This window comes from Thrips palmi, unplaced genomic scaffold (genome assembly GCF_012932325.1).
Source record: "Thrips palmi isolate BJ-2018 unplaced genomic scaffold, TpBJ-2018v1 HiC_scaffold_7, whole genome shotgun sequence".
Taxonomy (NCBI): Eukaryota; Metazoa; Arthropoda; class Insecta; order Thysanoptera; family Thripidae; genus Thrips; species Thrips palmi.
This window is the reverse complement of record NW_023144634.1, coordinates 11,262,061-11,283,158: the sequence shown is the minus strand read 5'-3', so window position 1 is coordinate 11,283,158 and position 21,098 is coordinate 11,262,061. Positions and strand designations below refer to the sequence as shown.

The following is a 21,098-nucleotide window of genomic DNA, read 5'->3' as shown; positions in this document are numbered from 1 at the left end:
CGAAAGCTTGCCGTCTCCTTTCCTCTCTCTCTCCCACTCTTTCTTTTCTTTCTTCCTTCTTTGTTTAGTATCCATGTATACATGTCAGCACGTGTTTAGGTTGTGAAGTCCATGTGGTCGGAGCGGCGATATGCAATGAATGTTATTTTACCTAATATTTTGACATATAGTAGCTAACATATCTTGATCATCATGGCCGAAAACGGCTGTGTTGGTGTCATATCTACCTTACGGGACTTATGCGCAAATGACAAAGTATGCAGAGATGCATGCTCCAAGTTTATTCGCCTCGATGTAAGTATTTTAAAAGATGTCATGTTATTTATACTAAATAAAATCCTTCATTTTGTGCCTTCAAATCCACGAAGATAATAAGAACCAGGAGAGTCACTGTTAATTGCCATTAAACGTGCGCTATGTCCACCTGTTAGGTTATCTCACTGTCACAGTTGATTTCTTTAAGTTCCCTGATTTTTTCATAATTGCTTTTTCAGGTGCTCCGTGACCGTGATGTGCAGAGCTTGCTCAATGTTCTGGCTGGGTTGCTCTTGAACCAGAGGCATACATTACTCATTGCTGATCATATGTCCGATTCGCTCCCCCAAATTCTTGCTGTTGCACTGAGCGACAATGATCAGAACAAGTCTTTTTCTCAAAACATCAGCCCCAAATTATTGCATGAGAAACGCTGTGCTGCTCTCGGCAAACTTGCTCCCATTCATCCGGACGTGATGACGTGAGTGTTTGGAGACTGCCTAAATTTGCGTTAAATTATTAAATCAATTTATTTTTAAAATTGGTTTTGCCTTTCAGATTTGCATTGAAATATTTTAATTCCAACCCATCACCATTTCATTACTGGAAAATGATGGAAGCAGAAGATGGACCCAAAGTCAAAAGAAGGAAAGTTCAATCTTCAGCTGTCCTGGAACCAATAAGTGACGAAGACATTGCTTTATGTTCTTACACTTTCCTTAAAATTAAAACAGACTACTTTAAAGACATGTGGGATTGGTCATTGTTTTTAAAAGAATTTTTAAGTCATGCTGAACCATACATCCGTTGGTGGGTAGCACAACAAGTACTCTTATTGCATTGAAGTGTCTAAAAAAGTTATAATTACATTGTATGTTCACGAACTTTAGGATTTCTTGTCAATGTTGTGCTCTGCTGTTTGAAATGGGATGTAAAGAGAAGGAAACGCTTCTCAGTACCAAATTGACAAATGAAGAAATAGTAAATTTTTCAATCAAGTGTACAGAAGATGAGAAGAAAATTTTTGACAAGTACAAACACCTATGTGAGTATTTTATTTATTTTGTTAAGTTTTTAAAGTCATCTTCACTTAAATTTGCCTTTTTTTCAAAACAGGTTTTGACACTTCTGTGCCTACAATTGATTCTGGTCTTCCTCACCACAATCGTGAATCTGTTGTGTCAGTTGCTGGCATTACTCTTCCATCACTTTCGAAGGTTAATTATTGCAGCCCAGATTTCAAAGCCTTCTCTTTTTAATTGTTTTATTGAATGTGCAAAACAATAATTCCCATCTGTAATTTTTCAGATTCCACTAAATTTGGAATCAAGTTTGGTGATGGTCAATTCTACCTTAGCAAATATGCATGCCATTGCCCTTGGCATTGCTACAGGGAAAACCTTGTGTCTTCAGGGCCCAGTAGGTTGTGGTAAAACTGCTCTTGTGGAGCACCTTGCGAAACTGACAGGCCATGATAGTCCCCCTGTATACCTTTCGGTTCAGCTGGGTGACCAAACAGACAGCAAGATGTTGCTCGGTACATACCAATGTACTGACATTCCTGGTGAATTTGTTTGGAAGCCTGGTGTCTTGACGCAGGTCTGTTTATCTAAAAGTTAGATTAAAAAAAAAAAGGAATTAAAGTTTCCAACTTTTTATTTTTTTTAATTTTTTATCAGGCTGTTGTTGGGGGTTACTGGTTGCTTCTTGAAGATATTGATAGCTGCACCACTGATGTGGCAGCTGTTCTTGCATCTTTGCTGGAAACTGGTACTCTAAGTGTACCTGGTTTCAAGGATTGTGTGCATGCTGCTCCTGGCTTTCAACTATTTTTCACCCAAAGGTGAGACAGAAAGGTTCCATTTCTCTTCCTGTTTGGCTTACTTAGAGTCCTTGTCGTGAAACTAAAACTCCTGTTACAAGAAAGAGTTATTCATCTGAATATTTTGTCTAGGTTGGTGTCAGGTGCAAGTGGTCTTCACAAACTCCACTCTGGAGTGACTAGTATGCTTCAAAGGCACTGGTTAACTGTGCAAATGGAGCCTCTGTCTGAATCTGAGCTCGTTGAAATAGTGCAGACTTTGTACCCCACTTTAAGCACTGTGGCTTCACGCATGGTGAATGTATTTTTGCTCTTCTCGGCCGGAAACCACCACTCTTCATTGTCTAGAAATGAAGATACATCAGACTTGCAAACCAAGACTGTTCAGATTCAGGCAGCTGGCACTAGACTTCCTTCTACAAGAGACTTCATCAAATGGTGCAACAGATCAAAAGAGGCTTTTGATGTCAAGTCACCTGAATCTGCGCTTAAATTATTTCAAGATGCTGTGGACATATTTTGCTGTAATGTCAGTAACCCAGGTTTGTACTATATTATAATTTTAAACACTGTGTCTCACCTACCCTAATTTTTCTGGCAGTAAAACACTATGTCTGACCTACCCTAATGTTTCTTCTTTTTCCTGTTTTTAGAGACAAGACTTAGCCTTGCTTCAAGTGTGGCTGGCAAACTGGGTATCATTCATACTAAGGCAGAATATTTCTGCAATATTCATAAACCTGTCATATCTTGTTCCTTGTCACATGTAACTGCTGGTAGAGTTAGTTTGCCTAGGAAGATCGCTGAAGCTGTAGTATTGACCAGCCGAGTTAAATCTACTTACTCATTTACTCGTCCAGCTGCTGCTCTTCTAGAACGGATTGCGTCCTGTATCTATCATAGTGAACCAGTTCTGTTGGTCGGTGAGACAGGAGTTGGTAAAACTTCAAGCATTCAGTACCTAGCCCAACAAATGGGCCAGACTCTGTCTGTCATTAACATGAATCAACAATCAGATAGCGCTGATCTCTTGGGCGGATACAAACCAGTGGAACTCAAATTTGTCATTTCGCCTCTAAGAAATGAGTTTGAAACTTTGTTTCGAAAGTTCTTCTCTGTTAATGAAAATGCAAAATATCTTGGTCACATAGCAAACTGCTTTTCTCGCAAAAAATGGACCACTCTGGTAGGCTTAATGAAGCACACTACCACTGCTGCACTAAAGCGGTTTGATACCAACAAATCAAAAAAGAAAGTTACCAATAGAGATACAAAATCTGATGAACTGTATACCCCCGCCTTCAAAGATGCTTGGCAGCAACTATCCCGTAAACTGTCCAAAGTGGAAGAACAACTTAAGAAGTCCCAAAATGCTCTTGCCTTTGCATTTGTTGAAGGAAGCCTCGTAAGAGCTTTGCAAGAAGGTGGGTTAGGGTTTAATAATTTATTAATCTCTAATTAATCTAATTAATTTATTCAATACTCTCACTACTGCTGTCTTCCTGCCTTACTCAAAATTCATGCTGTTCTAGGCCAATGGGTTCTTTTGGATGAAATTAATCTGGCAAGTGCTCAAACTCTTGAATGCTTGTCAAGTCTTCTAGAGGGATCCTCTGGATCTCTGTATCTTCTGGAACGTGGAGATGAACATTCATTAAAAAGACATCCAAACTTTAGAATATTTGCTGCTATGAATCCTGCAACAGATGTTGGCAAAAAAGAACTGCCTGCTGGAATCAGAAATAGGTAAAACCTTATTTTCCTTTTATCTCAAATGTGGCATGATGTGAAATAATGATATATTAATTTGTAATGCAATTCCAGGTTTTCAGAATTCTTTGTAGATGAACTTGTGGACCGACAAGATCTTCTCTTATTGTGTGGTTCATATTTGGAACCCCTCTCTTTACCTGCACCTAAGCTGGATGCACTAGTAAAATTTTATCTAACAATTTGCAAAGAGGCTGTGTTACATCTCTCTGATGGTACTGGGCACAAACCTCATTACAGCCTTAGAACACTGTGTCGTGCCCTTTCAGTAGCAGCAGTTAATCCTTGTGGGTCAGTCCCACGCTCCATGTATGAAGGGATTTTACTGAGTTTTTTGACTCAGCTAGACCGCTCATCCCATCCTATTGTTGAAGACCTGGTGTCCAAGTATGGCTTCAATCTGTTCCCTTCTTGTAATTTTGAATTTTATATACTGAAAATACCACTTCACTAATCTTCTTTTGCTTTCCTTTGTTTTGTTTTATTTCCAGAGCAATTACAGGAAACTCAACTGATTTAAAGTCTCTGATGAAACAACCAATCCCTGCTCCTGTTGCAACAGGGAAAAATTTTGTTCAGATAGAAGGCTATTGGGTTACCCAGGGACCTCTTGATCCCATTACACCTGACAAGGTAAGGGTAATGTTTTAAGAGCCTATTGTTTCATTTAACTCCATGTGAAACCATGAACCTGTCAACACTGCATTCTCCTTTCTCTACAGTACATTATGACACAAACTGTTCGTCAAAATCTGCGAGATTTGGTCAGAGTGGTGTCTCTGGCGAGGCTACCTGTACTTCTGCAGGGTGAAACATCTGTGGGCAAAACCAGTCTCATCACATATCTGGCTCAAGTGTCAGGCAATCGGTGCCTCCGTATCAACAACCATGAGCATACTGATCTTCAAGAATACATTGGCTGCTATGCTGCTGATGAGCATGGAAATTTAGTATTCAAAGAAGGTAATCCTTTACCAAAATTCAATCAATTCGATTTAAAGATCTGGTTGGTTCCGAATAGACATCTAATGAACCTGTGTTTATTCTTCAGGGGTACTCGTGGAAGCTATGCGATTTGGACATTGGGTTATTCTTGATGAACTTAATTTGGCTCCAAGTGATGTTTTGGAAGCTCTCAACAGAGTTTTGGACGACAATCGTGAACTCTTTATTCCTGAAACACAGAAAGTTGTGAAGGCACACCCAAATTTTATGCTCTTTGCTACACAGAACCCTCCTGGCCTGTATGGTGGCAGAAAGGTACAAATAACCACTATATGATACATTAGACTTATCTTCATAGATGTCACTCAAGTAAAAATTTTCCCTTCCTCTCCATTTACTCCAGGTTTTATCACGAGCTTTCCGGAACCGTTTCATTGAACTCCATTTTGATGAAATACCCTCTGTTGAATTGGAAACCATTATGCATTTACGCTGTGATATGCCACCTTCCTATTGCAAGAAGATGGTAGCTGTTATGTCTGATTTGCAAGTAGGTTCCTTTAACAGCTGTTCTCTGACAATAGCCACCCTGTTTTTTATAATGATTCACTTTGATTATTTTTCACAATTTTAGGTGCGTAGAAAAGGAAGTGCAGCATTTGCTGGCAAGCAAGGTTTTATTACCCTGAGAGATTTGTTCCGATGGGGAGAAAGGTATCGCCTTGCTCAACAACAGACAGTAGCAGGGAAATTTTATGATTGGGATCAGCATATTGCAGATGAAGGTACTTTTTTTCCAATCCTTTATTAATAACAATTTTTGTAAACATTATTTTCAAAGATTTTTTTTTCTACTTTTCCAGGATATCTCATTTTGGCAGGGAGAGTCAGAAAAGAAGAAGAGAGGATCATTATCCAGGAATCTCTTAAGAAGTACATCAAACGTTCAGTGAGCCCTGAGAAACTTTTTACTTGTACGCTCCTCATACTTTGAACCTATACCATTGCTGTTGTTTTGTATAGCCTTTTCAGTACATATTCTCTTATTCTTTACATTTCAGTGAATGCTGACACTTCACCAGTTACACGGTCAATTTTAGAATCTATTATTCACCAGACCCCTCCTGGTTTCAGTCATATAGTATGGACTTTCAATATGCGGCGTCTTGCTGTTCTTCTTGGTAATTGTGGATAGATTGAGTAGTTTTGTTGCATCTTGCGACTTTATAATGTGTGCAGACAATATTCTTCACTCTTTTTTCAAATGCTTGTCCTGTTTTTATTTTCCTTAGGTAAAGCCTGTGAATTCAAAGAGCCCATATTACTCGTTGGAGAAACTGGGTGTGGTAAAACAACACTCTGCCAACTTTTAGCAGCTAGTAGAAGTCAAGTTTTAGCAGCTGTTAACTGTCACATGCACTCAGAGAGTGCGGACTTTTTGGGAGGCCTGCGCCCAGTTCGTGAACATACTGAGGTTTGTAGTTATTCTAAAATTACTTTACCTTTCAAATGTTCTTTAAAAAATTATGTGCACATGGAAAACTTTTCATTGTAGGAGACTAAGGGAAAGTTATTTGAATGGGTTGATGGCCCTTTGATCGAAGCTATGCAGAATGGTGGAGTATTTCTAGCAGATGAAATATCATTGGCAGATGACAGTGTCTTGGAAAGACTTAATTCCCTACTTGGTAAGTCATGCATTGCCTAATCAAAATATACCGTAATGATAATACTTATCATAATATTCAATAATCATCATTATCATCATTTTATTTTAGAGCCTGAAAGAAAGCTGCTGCTAGCTGAGAAAGGCAGTGGTATTGGTGGTGAACCTTGTGAAATCACTGCTAAGGATGGTTTCATCTTTGTGGGAACCATGAACCCTGGTGGTGACTACGGCAAGAAAGAACTTTCGCCAGCTTTGAGGAATCGGTTCACTGAAATTTGGTGTGAAGGATGCTCACAAAGATCAGATTTGATTGCTGTGATAGAACACAACTTAAGACCAGAACTAGTTTTCAGAAATGAGAGAAATGAATCCTCCAGTGTAGGAGCTGCTCTTGTTGACTTTTTGGATTGGTTTTCACAAACTGATTTAGGAAATAGGTATGACTTACAATTTTACTTTGAATCATATGTTTGAAATTTGTTTTCTCATTCTTTTCTGTGTGCTTTCAGGTGTGTCAAAAGTATAAGAGACATTATGACATGGATTGATTTTATAAATGTTTGCACCAAAGAGAATGTCAATTTGAGTTTAGGTGAAGCATATATTCATGGAGCCTGCCTAACTTTCCTGGATAGCCTAGGGACAGGACTGACAAGTTTCTCGACCAGAGAAGTTGTTCAGAGTGTGCGAGTTTCTGCTCTGAAATTGTTAATGCAGCAAGTGAAGGAGTCAATGGGAGCTGAAATGCCAAGCCTAGAATCATTTTTATCTGTAAATTCACAGGATTTTGAAGTTACATCAACAATGGAGAAATTTGGAATGAAGCCTTTTTACATACCTCGAGGCTGTCCAGACATAGTGGACAATGCAGATTTCCTGCTTTGTGCACCAACAACTCGTATCAATGCCATGCGTGTTCTTCGTGGTTTGCAGTTAAGCAAAGCACTTCTCTTGGAGGGAAGTCCAGGCGTTGGAAAGACTAGCTTGGTCTCTGCTTTAGCTCAAGCCGCAGGATATAAATTAACAAGAATCAATCTATCAGACCAAACTGATGTGTCAGACCTCTTTGGAGCTGATTTGCCAGTTGAAGGTGGGTCTGGTGGAGAGTTTGCATGGCGTGACGGTCCTTTTCTGCGGGCCCTTCGAAGTGGGCACTGGATTTTGTTGGATGAGTTGAACCTTGCCTCTCAGTCAGTATTAGAAGGGCTAAATGCTGTCCTTGATCATAGAGGTGACCTGTTCATACCGGAGCTCGGACGCACATTCCACATTCAGTCTGACAAAACTCGCTTATTTGCCTGTCAGAACCCACTCAACCAAGGTGGTGCTAGGAAAGGTCTCCCGCAGTCATTCCTCAACCGATTCACTCAAGTTCATATGGAGACGCTCACCTCAGACGATTTGGAGTATATTTGCCAAAATCTCTTCCCAAACTTGCCTCCCAATTTAATAAAGTCCATGGTGAATTTCAATCAACTTGCATCAATGCAAACTGCGCCAGGAGGCACTTGGGGCCAAAGAGGCGCTCCTTGGGAAATGAATTTACGAGACCTGACTAGGTGGTGTGAAGTTACTGTGTGGGGAGCTTCAAATGGAGCTCTTAATCCAGGAAGATTTGTTCAACTTTTATATATTGACCGCATGCGCACAGCAAGAGATAAAGAAGAAATGATGTTGCTCTATACCCAGTCATTTGGCAGTGATTACCCTCTTCCCTGTGATGTGCCTCAAATCTACATTACTCCAGATGTAGTGTACTTAGGAGATGTTACCTTGCAAAGGGGAGCCTTTGGAAACACCTCTAAATCAAAACTTGTTCTGAGGCATCAACTGCCTATGTTACAATCTATAGCCCGATGTGTGTCTATGGGATGGCTCTCAATTTTAGTTGGCCCTGCAGGTTGTGGCAAAACTAGTTTGATTCAGCTCCTATCCCAGTTGACAGGTCATGAACTGCGAACCCTTTCTGTGAACTCTGCAATGGATACTACTGAAATTCTTGGTGGATTTGAGCAGGCAGATTACAAACGCCACTTCGATGAGTTAGCAGTGAAAGCTCACAAAATTGTGCTCCAAAGTATCCAACATTCCACTCTGCAAGGAAAAGAGAAAGAATCAAATCGTCTTTTGTGTCTCTGGGAAAGTTTCCACACAGAAAACCGCACATTAGGTGGTTACAAACCAATGGCATCAGAAGTAATATCATTCACAAAGAAAATTGACATCCTTTTGAATGTGTTGATGTCGATTCCAGAAGATTCCATCTCAGTAGAAGCTCAAGAAGAGGTCCAAAATCTTAGAATGTTGTTGTCTCGCCTCAAGGATTCTGCCACACGCGATAATAGTCTCAATGCAGGAGGCAAATTTGAATGGATTGATAGTATTCTGATCAAAAGTTTGATTGATGGATGCTGGCTGCTGGTTGACAATGTTAATCTCTGCAGTGCTGCAGTACTCGACAGGCTTAATGGTCTTCTCGAACCACAGGGTGTTCTCACTGTCAGTGAAAGAGGAGTTAATTCTAATGGTGAATTAGTCACCATTCAACCTCACCCAGAGTTTCGTCTATTTCTGACTATGGACCCAAGAAATGGAGAAATTTCAAGGTAAGCAACTTTCTCACGTACATGTTTTGTCAAAGTTCTAGTAAGTTTTACACTCAGCAATTTTACTTGACCTGAAATTAATTTTTCAGGGCTATGCGGAATAGAGGAGTAGAAATATTCATTACCACATCTGAGGAAGATATGGCAACTTCCTTGAGTCCATTAGATCTTGCCTCTTTAATGTATGATGTAGGTATCTACAGTCAACATGATCAACAGATGCTTCTCAGTGTACATGAGGCGATGTCGAATGTTGTTCAAGGTATTATTTCTTGTAAACTTTTACCAAATGTGTTAGTTTTTGTACCGATTTCTCATAGAAATTAACTGACTGATTTTACCCTAACTCTCTTAGGCCCAGATCCACCTGGACTCACAGAACTTCTTCATGCTTCATATTTATTTGTTCAGCAAGTGCATAGAGGAATGCCCCCCATTCCTTCCTTGGTTTCATCATTTACTAAAGTCTACATACAATCTCGTCTACATGACAACATAGACACTAAACGTCGCAACCTCTCTATTCTTGAAGAAGCAGTGAAAGTAGGGGTTCATGGCAGTGCTTCCCTTGCTCTTGATAGATTGATTTCTCACAGTACTTTGAAAACTGGAGAAGTGCAGCAGGATTCAGCATTTGCTATAGTTAAGCAGAGATTTAGTGTTCTATCTGCACTCACCAATGCACAAGAGCATGATCTATGGGAACTTCTTGAATTTTTGGGCATTTCGAAGATGAAGGTGGACCTCGAAACAGTCATTGCCAATCTCACTATCTTGTTCTACCAAACATGTTCAGTAGCTGATGTCGGCCTTGCAAGTAAATGGCTGGAAAAAGTTGTTGAAGGTTCCTGTCATGAGGAAACCATCATTCAGCTGTCAAAAGCCTTACACAATGTGATTGTGAATGTTGATGACTTGGCCCAGTGCCATTTGATGTGGGACCGTAGGTGGCTCCCAGATGTTTCATCTGCCCTCACAGTGCTGAGTGGAGACGATGACCAGGGTGTGGAAAACCGAGTGGCATTGCTTTTGTACATAACAGCACACAGCTTCAGGACTAAATATTCTTTTGACTTCAAAAGCATAAAGAAGCATAAACGTATATCTGTGTTAGAATATTCCCATGCTGTTTCCAAAGGTAAGATTTAATTTAATTTTTTTTATTTTCTAGTGTGGCTTATATCTGATAAAGTATGCCTCTTAATTTCTTTTTCTTGCCCGTGTTAGGTGTTTTGGCTGATACACTATCCTCAGACCCTATTATAACTGACATTGGTCCATTTTTGGATGCAGCCTTTGGTATTTTGTGTGATGCACTCAATACCATTGGGGTTTCTATTAGCGATGAGCTCTGGTGGTCTGTTCGTAAAGCATTCCTTTGGATACAGCGCTTCCAGAGCCAGGCGGCATCTGTGTTTATTAATTCAGACAAGGCTGCATGTGAGGAAATTTCAAATTTGTTGGCAGTCCATTATCGTTGGTTTTCTAAATATGCGATTCCTGTATTAATTCACCTGGCTGGTGAAGCTGCATTGTAAGTAACTTGAGAATGTACTTTCAGATTTTCACTTATTATTGTTCTGATTATTATTTATGAAGGCAAAATGTGTTTGGACTTTCAGGGATGCCTCTCTCCTCACTGAAATAATGCTGAGGATGAATGCCTCTGTCTTTTCCAACATTAGTGTTATGTGGCAAGTAGCAAAAAAATTGAGACAAGAAATTGGACAGCCATTGCCAATAGCCTCTGACCTTCAGGCTACATTGACATCAAAGGCCCAGCAGTAAGAAATCCTTATAATCAATTTTCATTTATTTATATAATTGTTAAGGCATTTCCTAAAATTATATCCATTCCAGGGTCGGAAGTGTTATTAATATGTGGAAACGTGATAATGACAAGAACAACTTTGCTCAAGTGGCTAACTTTCTCACCACCCCTGCGGGGCAAACAGCAAAGGCAACATTAACAGTGGCTGTGAAGGACCTTATTTTAGCATCTGATTTAAGCAAAGGTAGGACTAAAGTGTTACTGTAACTTATTTTTTCCTTCGTCATATGCTGCTTTTTTTTCTATTGTACTTAATTGATTACAGTGGAGGAAAGACTGGATCAAGCTGAAAAATGTTGTTCTGAAGCTGGTCTCTTGGCAAACCCTTTAATTAGTGAGCAATCTGAACATCCACCCAACCCAATAAGCCTCCAAATCTTGCTGTGGCCCTTCATGGAAGCAGTTTGCCTGCACGCGACTGGTCCTTTATTACTGAAACTGTTCCAAGAGCAGACGATGTTGAGTTTCATGGAGGAAGCTTCAGTCTTATTACAAGCAATGAAAATAACACCATCCATACCTGCAGCTCTTATTGGCTATTTTGAAGCCTTTCAAACAGAAGGCAAAAGCCAAGAGTTATGCAAAGGAATTTCCTGGTTGTTCCAATTCTGCAACCGTTCTTTGGCAATTTCAAATTCCATATTGGATTTGAACTCAGTATGTGATAAGGAAATGAACATGGTAGAGTATTTCATGATTTTTCTAGCAAATCTTATTGTACCACATTTTAGGACCTGATAATAAGTATTATTTACATTTGCAGGAATTTCTACCCCAACACTGTCCAGTGTTCTCTCACTTAGCAGCCAATCTCCTATTTTGTCACAACCCATCAAGCAAACAGCAATTGTCTCAGCTGACACTCGATCGCCATGCTCAACATGTGAAATTGCTTGCAAGATTGCGCTGTTTACTTTGGCGAAACTCACAAACCCTCTTCACCTCTCGATTCTCGTTTAGGTTTGTATGAGTCTGCTGCAGAGGTGAGATGGTTCAAAATTAAGATATTAGATCAATTAATAAATTATTTTTTCCAACTACAGGTATACTGAAGTAAACAGCATTTTAGCTGCTTCACAACATTTTATAAACAGTTTAGAAAAGAGCTGTTCCTCAGTTCCAATGCATCAATCCAACTTGCAGGAAAGAGCTACTTTAATAATTGAACAACTCCAAGAAAGACTTGGAGACAAGGCATTTGTACTGTCAAGTTTCTACTCTTTGCTTCTAGAGTTCATTATGGTACTTAATGCTATAGAACATCAATACAGAAGCAGTGAAGTGGTGGAAAGTGAAACATTGGCTCAGGTTTGTTGCTCAACTTACGGACAATGTGATTGTTTTCAATCATCATAGCTATTTTCTGAATTCAAAATGAATTTTATCTTTGCAGGTTGGCTTGGCTTGGGCTCTATTGGGATGTCTGGAGTCTCAGCTCTTCTCCGCTTTCCCCAAGATTGACCCCACCTCAAAAGAAGCGATCAAGCGCAAGTACACAAAAGATGACGTAAGTTGTTTTTGCACCAATTCATTATTCATTTTGTGGAAGTAATTTGGTAGTGTGTACCATCTAATAATTATTTGTCTTTTACTCTTTCAGCTTCTCTTGACAAGGAGTGAACTACTTTCAGCTAAAATTGTTGGATCTGTCAAGGGTAACAAATCTGATGCCTTGCCTACTCATCCACATCTTAAAGTTCTTAGCAGTCACACTGTTTCTTTGGAACATGAATTAAGTGTGCTGAATCGGCAAGTGGCCACAAGACCTGATCCCCCTTTGTACACTGCACTGACCAAGGTAAGGTTTTGGAACAAAGTGAACTGTAGGTAAAATAACACACCCTGTTATAGTGCTTATATCCCTATTTTACTTTGTTTAGGAACTAGAGCACCTTGCAAGAAGCCTTAGCTCAGAAGCTGTTGTTACTAAAGTAACAAAACGTTTATTGTCCATTCATACTAGTACATCCACTCAAGATTATCAAACAGTTTTGAATGAGGCTCAGACTTGGTTGCGATCTCAGCGCAGCTTTTCAACCATGCTGGAAAGAAGGTTTGGTTTATGGTACCCAGACATAGTGGGACCTCTTCTGGCTGCAAGTGCAAAGGTGGGTATCTTATCTTGATTGCTATTCTGTCCAATATTTTACAATAGTCTCTTGAAACTAGAATGATAAATTTTCAGCTCATCCGTGGAGTAGAACTGATGATTGGTGTTTCAAGGAAAATCTTCCTCAAGGGTTTGAATGGTCCTGATCATGTTAACCTTGGCAAACTTGTGTGCTCAATTGGCATTTTCCCCACCCTGCATTCTGAACAACCCTCTTTGCTGAATCTTATTTCTCATCTGGCAAATAGACATATGCCATCTATTATTGAGAAGATGTTGCTTGCTCTTGTTGGTGATAATGAGGATCTACCTGTTGCTGTGCAATCACAACTGGAAGCGTATTGGTGAGTTATCAAAACATAATGTAACACAATTAATTCTTACCTCCATTTGGTTCACATGTCATGCTGTTTTTATTTTCCAGGTTGTTGAAAAGTTCGGTTCTGGAGTTAAAAAATGCTATATGTGTATCTCAATCTGTGAAGAATGAAGAATGGGATGCTCTGGTTCAAGTGCTGAGATCCTTCATGCACATCTGGGAGAAGCAGGAAGCTGAGCGGCGTGAAATGGAGCAGGATAATGAGAGCCTTTACAAGTCCCGTGGAGCTTTGAGGTGTGAGGATGTTACCGATGATGAAGAAGCGCTGAAGGAGATAGCTGAAATGTTCCCATCCAATAGGGAGAAAGATTTTGGAGACTTAGAGCCCCAAAATAGTTTGGATGACGAACCTCTTAAAGTATCTGACAACCTGAATGGAATGGCATTGAATGGAATGTTAGATGAAGAAGATATGGCTCTTGTGAGCTCGATTCATGTTTCTCTGGCCTTGGCATTCACCAAATCTTCCTGGATAAGCTGCTCTCCAAGTAACTCTTCTTCCATCAGCACTGATTACTTGACTCCATGGCTACAGCGATCTGCTGTTGCAGCCCGTCTCATTTCATCTTGTGGGTACATGTTTGATGAGACTGTGGACAATCATCTTCTGCCAAGCTGGATCTTAGCCTCATTTCAAGCATCTCCAAACTTGTCAGTTTCTGATGATGCTGGTACTAACCCAGAGGATCCTACATTTGATTTTTATCGAAGCCCTTGTATGAGTGAAGCAAGACAGTGTAAACCAGTTCTTGATGGAGTTTTCAAAAGAATCAGTGAATTGTTGAGTGAATGGCCGGAACATCCAACTCTAAATCAAATTGCTGTTGTGATTAATCGTATCAATTCTTTTCCTATTGAAAGTCCTCTGGCAAGATTTCTCACAGGACTTGAAATACTCTTGACCAAGATGAAAGAATGGGAAGACAATGCTCACTCAGGTGTTAGTCTATTACACCAATCAGGTGTTGTCACAAATCTTGTTATTCAATGGAGGCGGCTTGAGTTGTCAGGGTGGAAAGGATGCCTTCATGCTGCAGCTATCCGAATGGAGAAGAGAGCTTCTCGCTGGTGGTTTTATATTTTCTCACTGATTGATTCTTATATACATCCATCTGAAAAGGAATCCATGAGTGAGAAGGAAATAGTATCCTCACTTGAGAAGTTTATGGAGGATGCCCCTCTGGGTGAATTCCATGTAAGACTAGACATGATTTTGGCCTTCCATTGCCATGTCATAAACCTTCCTGCTTCTCGTCAAAGGAACGAACTGCTTTCAGTTTTGTGGAATTTGTACAACTTCTACCATCAATTTAAAGATTTGATAGCTAACAGAATCATTGACCTGAAAAAACCAATTGAAAAAAAACTGAAGGACTATGTTAAAATAGCTCGTTGGAATGACATTAATTACTGGTCTGTGAAAGCAACAGTTGCCAAGACTCAACGAACCTTACACAAGCATGTGAAGGAGTTTGAGAAGGCCCTTCGGCTGGCTGCCAAAATGACTATGCTTTCTTCTCGCCTTGAAGGCAAATCACAACGTAAAATGCCCACACAGCTCAATCCTAAATTGTACATTGCAAATGCTGATCCTGAGGTAAGAGATTTTCTGTTGACATTGCAGCTATTGACTTATCGTTAAATTATTTTTGTTTGCTTATGGTCCTTTCTTCTCTGCCAGATATTTAAAGATCTATCTGAGCTGGATCTGGATCCCACATCAGTGCTGTATCGTGCTGGATCACTATTCAGCCGCTCAAAGAAATTGTCAAAAGAAATTATCTTGTCTTCTACATGTCCTGGCCTAGTTGCCGCTTTGAATGAGCTTTCAAATGACATTGCTGAATCTGTGCAACAACTTGCGTCTCTTGATGTAATTACCGTGCATTTTGTAAGTTTTAAGTGCATAATATAATTGTAAGATTTATTTTAATGTCAAATTTTTGTCAGGTGGATCAAACTGCACCTAAAGCCAAGCAGAAATCCCAAGCAAAGAACCAACTTCAGATGAAGCGCAAGGCATTAGCTGACCTGTTCCGCATGTTGCAACGTGTTGGTTTATCACACCACACAGGCTTAACTTACGAGGAGAAAGATGTAAAACATGAGTTCACTCAGCTGCCTCCGTTAGATTTAAATGCTTACTTTGAGGCCCTGAGCAATGCTAGTGAACCTACAAGGTATAATATGTACTCTAAATGGATAAATTTGAAACAAGAAGTTAATGAATTAATTTTTTTTTAAACTATTGTAATAATTTTAAAAAATATGCTCACATTTTCATTAATTCTCCTTGCAGTGCTGCCGATAAAGAGATTCTCAGTTCATGGGATGGATGTGACGCATACTTGATGCGATCATGGGTCCGCTATGCTCAATTGAGTATAGCTCTCCGCAGTCCCCACAAGGACCATGGTCCACCTAACATAGACAGACTTAAAGGGTTCCCTACACATCTTCTGGTAATTTTCAAATTATTGCCTTTTTCTTCAACTTTATGTTAAGCATCAAAATTTATAATTTTTTGAGAATTATGTTGTTTTTATTTTTTTTTTAAACTTAATTTTCAGACCCTTGCACACAGCCAACAAAGATGTGTTGAGAGGAATACAACCCTAATGGCAAAAGTGCGTATACAGTTATTCCAGCTGAAGTCACTTCAAGAAATTCTTACTAATCAGATGCCATCTCAATCAACTCTTTGTGAGTGGAAAAAAAGGCTTGAATCTTTGCTTGTGTCTGCATTGGCCACTTTGCAACAGTCCCGGATACTACTTAACTGTTGCCCCGAGAGTGGAGAGAACATTGAAGACAAGTATGTTACATCTGTGCTGAGTTCTGTGTCAAAATTGTTTGCGGAAGCAAAACCTTAATAATCTTGTTTCATCATTTTTTTATAGCATACCTGTGGTTGCATATGAAGGAACACAATTATCTGGTTTATCAGGCCTTATCAAAGGAGATGGTACATGGCAGAAAGCAATCCTCATCATTGATGAAGCTCTTTCAACATTCAATAAGTGCAAGAAAAATATTTTCACAGATAACAGTTTTTCCTCTGTCTGTCCGAACGTTATTACCATAAGCTATTACAAGAAGATGGCCCAGTGTTTCAGTGACATTTCAGTTGTCACAAGTAGAATCTCTGAAATCTTGACCATCTTTGGTGATGACTCCTGCCTGAATCCATGCATTCGAAGTCTGAAGTGGCTGAGGGACCATATGGTTTCTGAATACCACTCATTCTCTGATATCTGCAAAGATAACCTAGTGAGCGCAGAAACTACAGCTGAAGATGGGGCTTCATGTACTCAACCCTCGATCCAAGTCATTGATTTGGTGCAAAACATATTGCTGGCAATTCAAAAGCTATACAAAGACCACACAACTCTGGATGAGCCAGAACCAGATCAGTCAACACTTGAGATGGATACAATTGAAGGAGACCAGAAGGTATTCTTGAGAACCAATGACTTGTCTGTTTTGTTTCTTTATATACCATTTGAGGAATTCTTATTTTTTAACTATGTTTTTCTTTTTCAGGTTGAGGAAACTGATGATGATCTCATCCAAGATAAACATTTAACTGATGGTATTCTCAAGTCACTTGCTTCCGATTTGTCTAATTTGAATGCTGTGGAAATTAGCCAATGTCTTGAAAGCCTTCTGAACAACTTAATGTCTACAATCAATGGAAATTGCCTCTCCTCTCAAGCAGAGAGAAGTATCAGGTGTGGTGAACAGTTTTTTTTTTGTGTTTCCTTTTTTAAAAAAATCATTCTTGTGGTTAATTTTCTAGTATCAAATGCTAGAACTACTATGCAATTTTGTTGTTATTTTATTATTATTATTTCAGGATTGCCTTGCATTCACTTCCTTTGCTTCAACAATGGCTACTCCTATTCCAATTTGTTGTGCAGCAACAAGTAGCTGCATATCGAGCTACTTGTAAACTTGCTTCAACTGTATTAGCTGTCTTTGGTGATTTAGCTGTGAAGGTTAGTATCACTTTATTTTCTCATCATTCCTAAATCATAAATAGATTTTTTATAGAACTTGCTGTTACTTTCTAAACTACAGGGGTTCTGCACACCAGAAGGCTTGTTGTCTGAAGAAGAAGCGGGTGAAGGTGAGGAGTCTGAGAGCAAAGGGGAAGGAGCCATGGGGCTTGGAGATGGTGAAGGAGAGAAAGACATGTCAGAACGTATTGAAACTGAGGATCAATTGGATGATGCTCGCCCAGCTGGTGAGGAGAAGAAGGATGAGGACAAAGATTGCAAGGTAAGTGACTCACTCCTTGGGACTAATTTGTAAGTACTCAAGTGCCAAACTAACTTTTTCAAAATGTTTCTCATGTAGGAAGAGGAAAAAGGTATTGAAATGTCTGACAACTTTGATGGAAAGCTTCAGGATGTAGATCCCAAAGGTGATGACGAAGATGATTCAGATAAGGAGGATGATGATAATGACGACGCTGAGAAAGAAATGGGCGACACAGAAAAGGAAGCAGAGCAATTAGATCAACAGGTTTGTCACCTTTTAGTGACACATTCAGTCACTCATCCATGAAATACTGTTGAGTATGTTAAATATTTTATCTTAATCTTCTGCTTAGATTTGGGGAAGTGATTCTGAGGAAGAAGGTGATGAAGAAGACAACAAAAAGGAAGAAGAAGGCCAGTCTCGAGAAGAGAGTGGAGAAAAGGAAGTTGGCGCTCGAGAGCGTGAAGGAGATCCTAATGACAAGGAATCTGATGACAAAAGTGATGAAAGAAAGCAGGAAAATAAACCGGAGATCAATGAAATGGATGAGCCAGAGGTTGATGACGATCAGGTTGACCCTTACCATGGTATGTAATTTTAAATAATTAATGTTTTTATTTTGTTTTCTGTGGCTTTTATTTTGTTTGTCAAAAGTTAATATATTTGTTAAATCCATCCAACCTCAGGTAAACAGCAGCCAGAAGCTGAACCCGAGGCTATGGATTTGCCTGATGACCTACAGCTCGATGATGGAGAAGGTAAAGATCAAGAAGAAAAGGGAGAAGAGGATCCGTTTGATATTGACCAAATGAAAGAGACAATGCCTCCAGAACCTCAAGAGGAAGATAAAGAGGGCGAAAATGAGGATGATAAGAAAACTGAAGAGGACAAAGCTGATGGCGATGCAAGTGACGATGACGAAAATGACGATGCAGACGGTGACAAAGTGGAGGAAAATCCCTTTGAAGAACCAACTCCAACTGAAGAGGAGCTAGAAGAACCACCTCAGGCAGATGAGAGAAAAAGTGGTCAGAAACAAGAAGATATTGAAGACGAAAATGATGCACCTGAAGATGAAAAACCTGAGGAAGAGAAGCCCGATGCAGATGAAAGGAACCCCTCCAAAGATGATCCTTCTGCTGCACAAACCGAGGCATCAGAAGACAATCAACAGGGATCTAAAGACCAGGTGGCTGCACTACCTAAAGACACTGAAGATGTTTCTGGTGAACAGCCTCCACAAGAAGCTGATGGTGATCCTGGTGGAGAGGAGAAGGATTCTGTTGGGCAGGCACCCAATCAGGAGCTCAGAGGCCATCATTCAGATCGATCAGGAAAACGTCCGCAGCAAGACCAGTTCAAGGACCAGCCAGAATCAGAAGAAAAGCAACAGCCTCCTGGACATAGTGACAGCCAGCGATCATTGGGAGATGTGAATGAGCCCATGAGAAAACGACTTAAGACAGTTGATGTGAAAGAGACACAGGAGGAGAAAGATGAGGGACAGCCAGAGGATGAGCCTAATGAAGCTGAAGCCATGGCTGATTTATACCAGCATATCAAGGACGTGAAGGAGCAGTCATCAACACAAACTCTGGATGCTGCAACCAAAGAACAGGCTGAGGAGCAACCAATCCCCAACAAGGAGGAGGAAGGAGCATCACCACCTGATGATGATGATGTTATGGAAGTTGAAGAAATGCCAGTGGATGATGTGGAAAGTGAAAAGCAGAAGGAAGAAGCTGTGTCGGGAAGCAAAAATGAAAAGCAAAAGAAAGAAAAGGGAAAGCTGCCACTTCAAAATGAAGCTGATGCAGAAAGACAAGATGTTGAGATAGACGGGGAGAGAGTAGACACACTTGGTGTTTCTCGTGCTCCTGAAACAACATTCCACACTCGTTTCGATGATTTGTCCTTACCAACTGTCGTTACTCTTGCTGATGTTGAGGAACAGTCTGAGGCTGTCCGCAAGGACATCCAAAACCAACTTACTTCCTGGAACTTGGAACACGCTGGTGAAGAAGCAACTCAAGGATGGCAGGCCCTTAGTTCCTTGACAAATTCCCTTGCCCGCAACCTAAGTGAACAGCTACGATTGGTCCTTGAGCCTACTCAGGCCACTCAAATGAAGGGTGATTTCCGAACTGGCCGAAGAATTAATATGAGAAAAGTAATACCATACATAGCTAGTCAATTCCGTAAAGATAAAATATGGATGAGGCGCACAAAGCCATCTAAAAGAGAGTATCAGATTATGCTTGCAATTGATGACTCTTCGAGTATGGCAGACAATAGATCAAAAGAATTAGCGTTTGAGTCTCTTGCTTTAGTTAGTCAAGCTCTGACCTTGTTGGAGGCAGGTGAATTAGGTGTCTTAAGCTTTGGAGAGGCTGTCAAAGTGTTGCATAGATTGGGTGAACCTTTCACACAGCACAGTGGTGCAAGGTAAGCTGACTTTGGATTGCTTATCATTTTCTGCTGTGTTCTTATTACTGATGTATATTGTATATTTATTTCATCCGAATTGCTTGTTCTAGGCTTTTGCAACAGTTTTCTTTTGATCAAAGAAAAACACAAATTGGTGTACTTGTTGAATATGCTACAGCCCTATTTTCAACCAGTAAAGCTCAAACATCTGCTGAGCATGCACAGCTTTTGGTCGTCATATCGGACGGCCGAGGTGTTTTCAGTGAAGGGCAAGAAAAGGTGTGCGATTGTGTGAGAAGAGCAAGGCTAGCTGGCATTTTTATGATATTTGTTATCATAGATAACCCTGAAACTAAAGTAAGTCAATGATTATGCTGGAGTGGTATTATGGATAAATAATAATAATGCATCTTATCTTACTAACTTTTTTGTATTTGTCTTTTTTCAGGATTCCATATTAGACATCCGCACCCCTATATTTAGTGGAGGAAAACTTTTGGGGATTTCATCTTACATGGATACTTTCCCTTTCCCATTTTATCTTATCTTGCGTGATATTGCTAATCTGCCAGCTGTTTTAAGTGATGCTTTAAGACAGTGGTTTGAACTAGTTTCCAGCAAGGAATAAATCTAAAATTATTTCTTTGAGTTTTAGAAATGAGCTGACATTGTTTTAGAGTAATTTAATTGATTCTGCTATGTCCTTTAAAGAGCAACGAAAAAGGAAACCCAATAAATATTTCTAGTAATTGTTATAAATTGTTTCATTTTGACAGAAGCACCTGAGGTGCTGACACATTTGAATCAAATCTCAGAACAAATGCTGAGTTGGACTTTATTTTCTGGAGGAGTATAACACATTGAGGAAACCTTTGTACATCATTAGAGTCCTTAATACCAATGCCCAAGGGGCCTATAGGGCTCTATACATCATCGGTAATGACTTTCCAAGGCACAAAAACACTGAGACCCATCAAGCCCAGGTTGAATTGCGCGCCAGACCAGGCAACAACCAAAACCA

The 21,098-nt window shown here is 39.9% G+C and overlaps 1 protein-coding gene across 1 annotated transcript; it reads left to right on the top strand.

The window, feature by feature from the left end:
- Window positions 1–40: 40 nt before the first annotated feature.
- LOC117652202 (midasin) lies at window positions 41–20,832 on the top strand. Its single transcript, XM_034396935.1, has 48 exons — window positions 41–294; window positions 495–736; window positions 814–1,065; window positions 1,146–1,300; window positions 1,372–1,472; window positions 1,564–1,854; window positions 1,935–2,098; window positions 2,210–2,619; window positions 2,731–3,501; window positions 3,610–3,823; window positions 3,902–4,234; window positions 4,339–4,480; window positions 4,570–4,810; window positions 4,899–5,107; window positions 5,196–5,342; window positions 5,427–5,577; window positions 5,656–5,766; window positions 5,854–5,973; window positions 6,085–6,266; window positions 6,348–6,480; window positions 6,571–6,898; window positions 6,971–9,067; window positions 9,157–9,329; window positions 9,423–10,205; window positions 10,295–10,601; window positions 10,690–10,851; window positions 10,928–11,082; window positions 11,164–11,579; window positions 11,662–11,858; window positions 11,942–12,206; window positions 12,292–12,405; window positions 12,499–12,696; window positions 12,779–13,006; window positions 13,084–13,352; window positions 13,433–14,984; window positions 15,069–15,260; window positions 15,338–15,567; window positions 15,687–15,849; window positions 15,958–16,202; window positions 16,288–16,840; window positions 16,931–17,118; window positions 17,244–17,385; window positions 17,468–17,668; window positions 17,747–17,914; window positions 18,003–18,237; window positions 18,337–20,095; window positions 20,188–20,434; window positions 20,526–20,832. Exons 1-48 carry the CDS (start codon window positions 193–195, stop codon window positions 20,703–20,705), a joined length of 16,218 nt encoding a protein of 5,405 aa, XP_034252826.1. The 5' UTR covers window positions 41–192; the 3' UTR covers window positions 20,706–20,832.
- The last annotated feature ends 266 nt before the right edge of the window (window positions 20,833–21,098 follow it).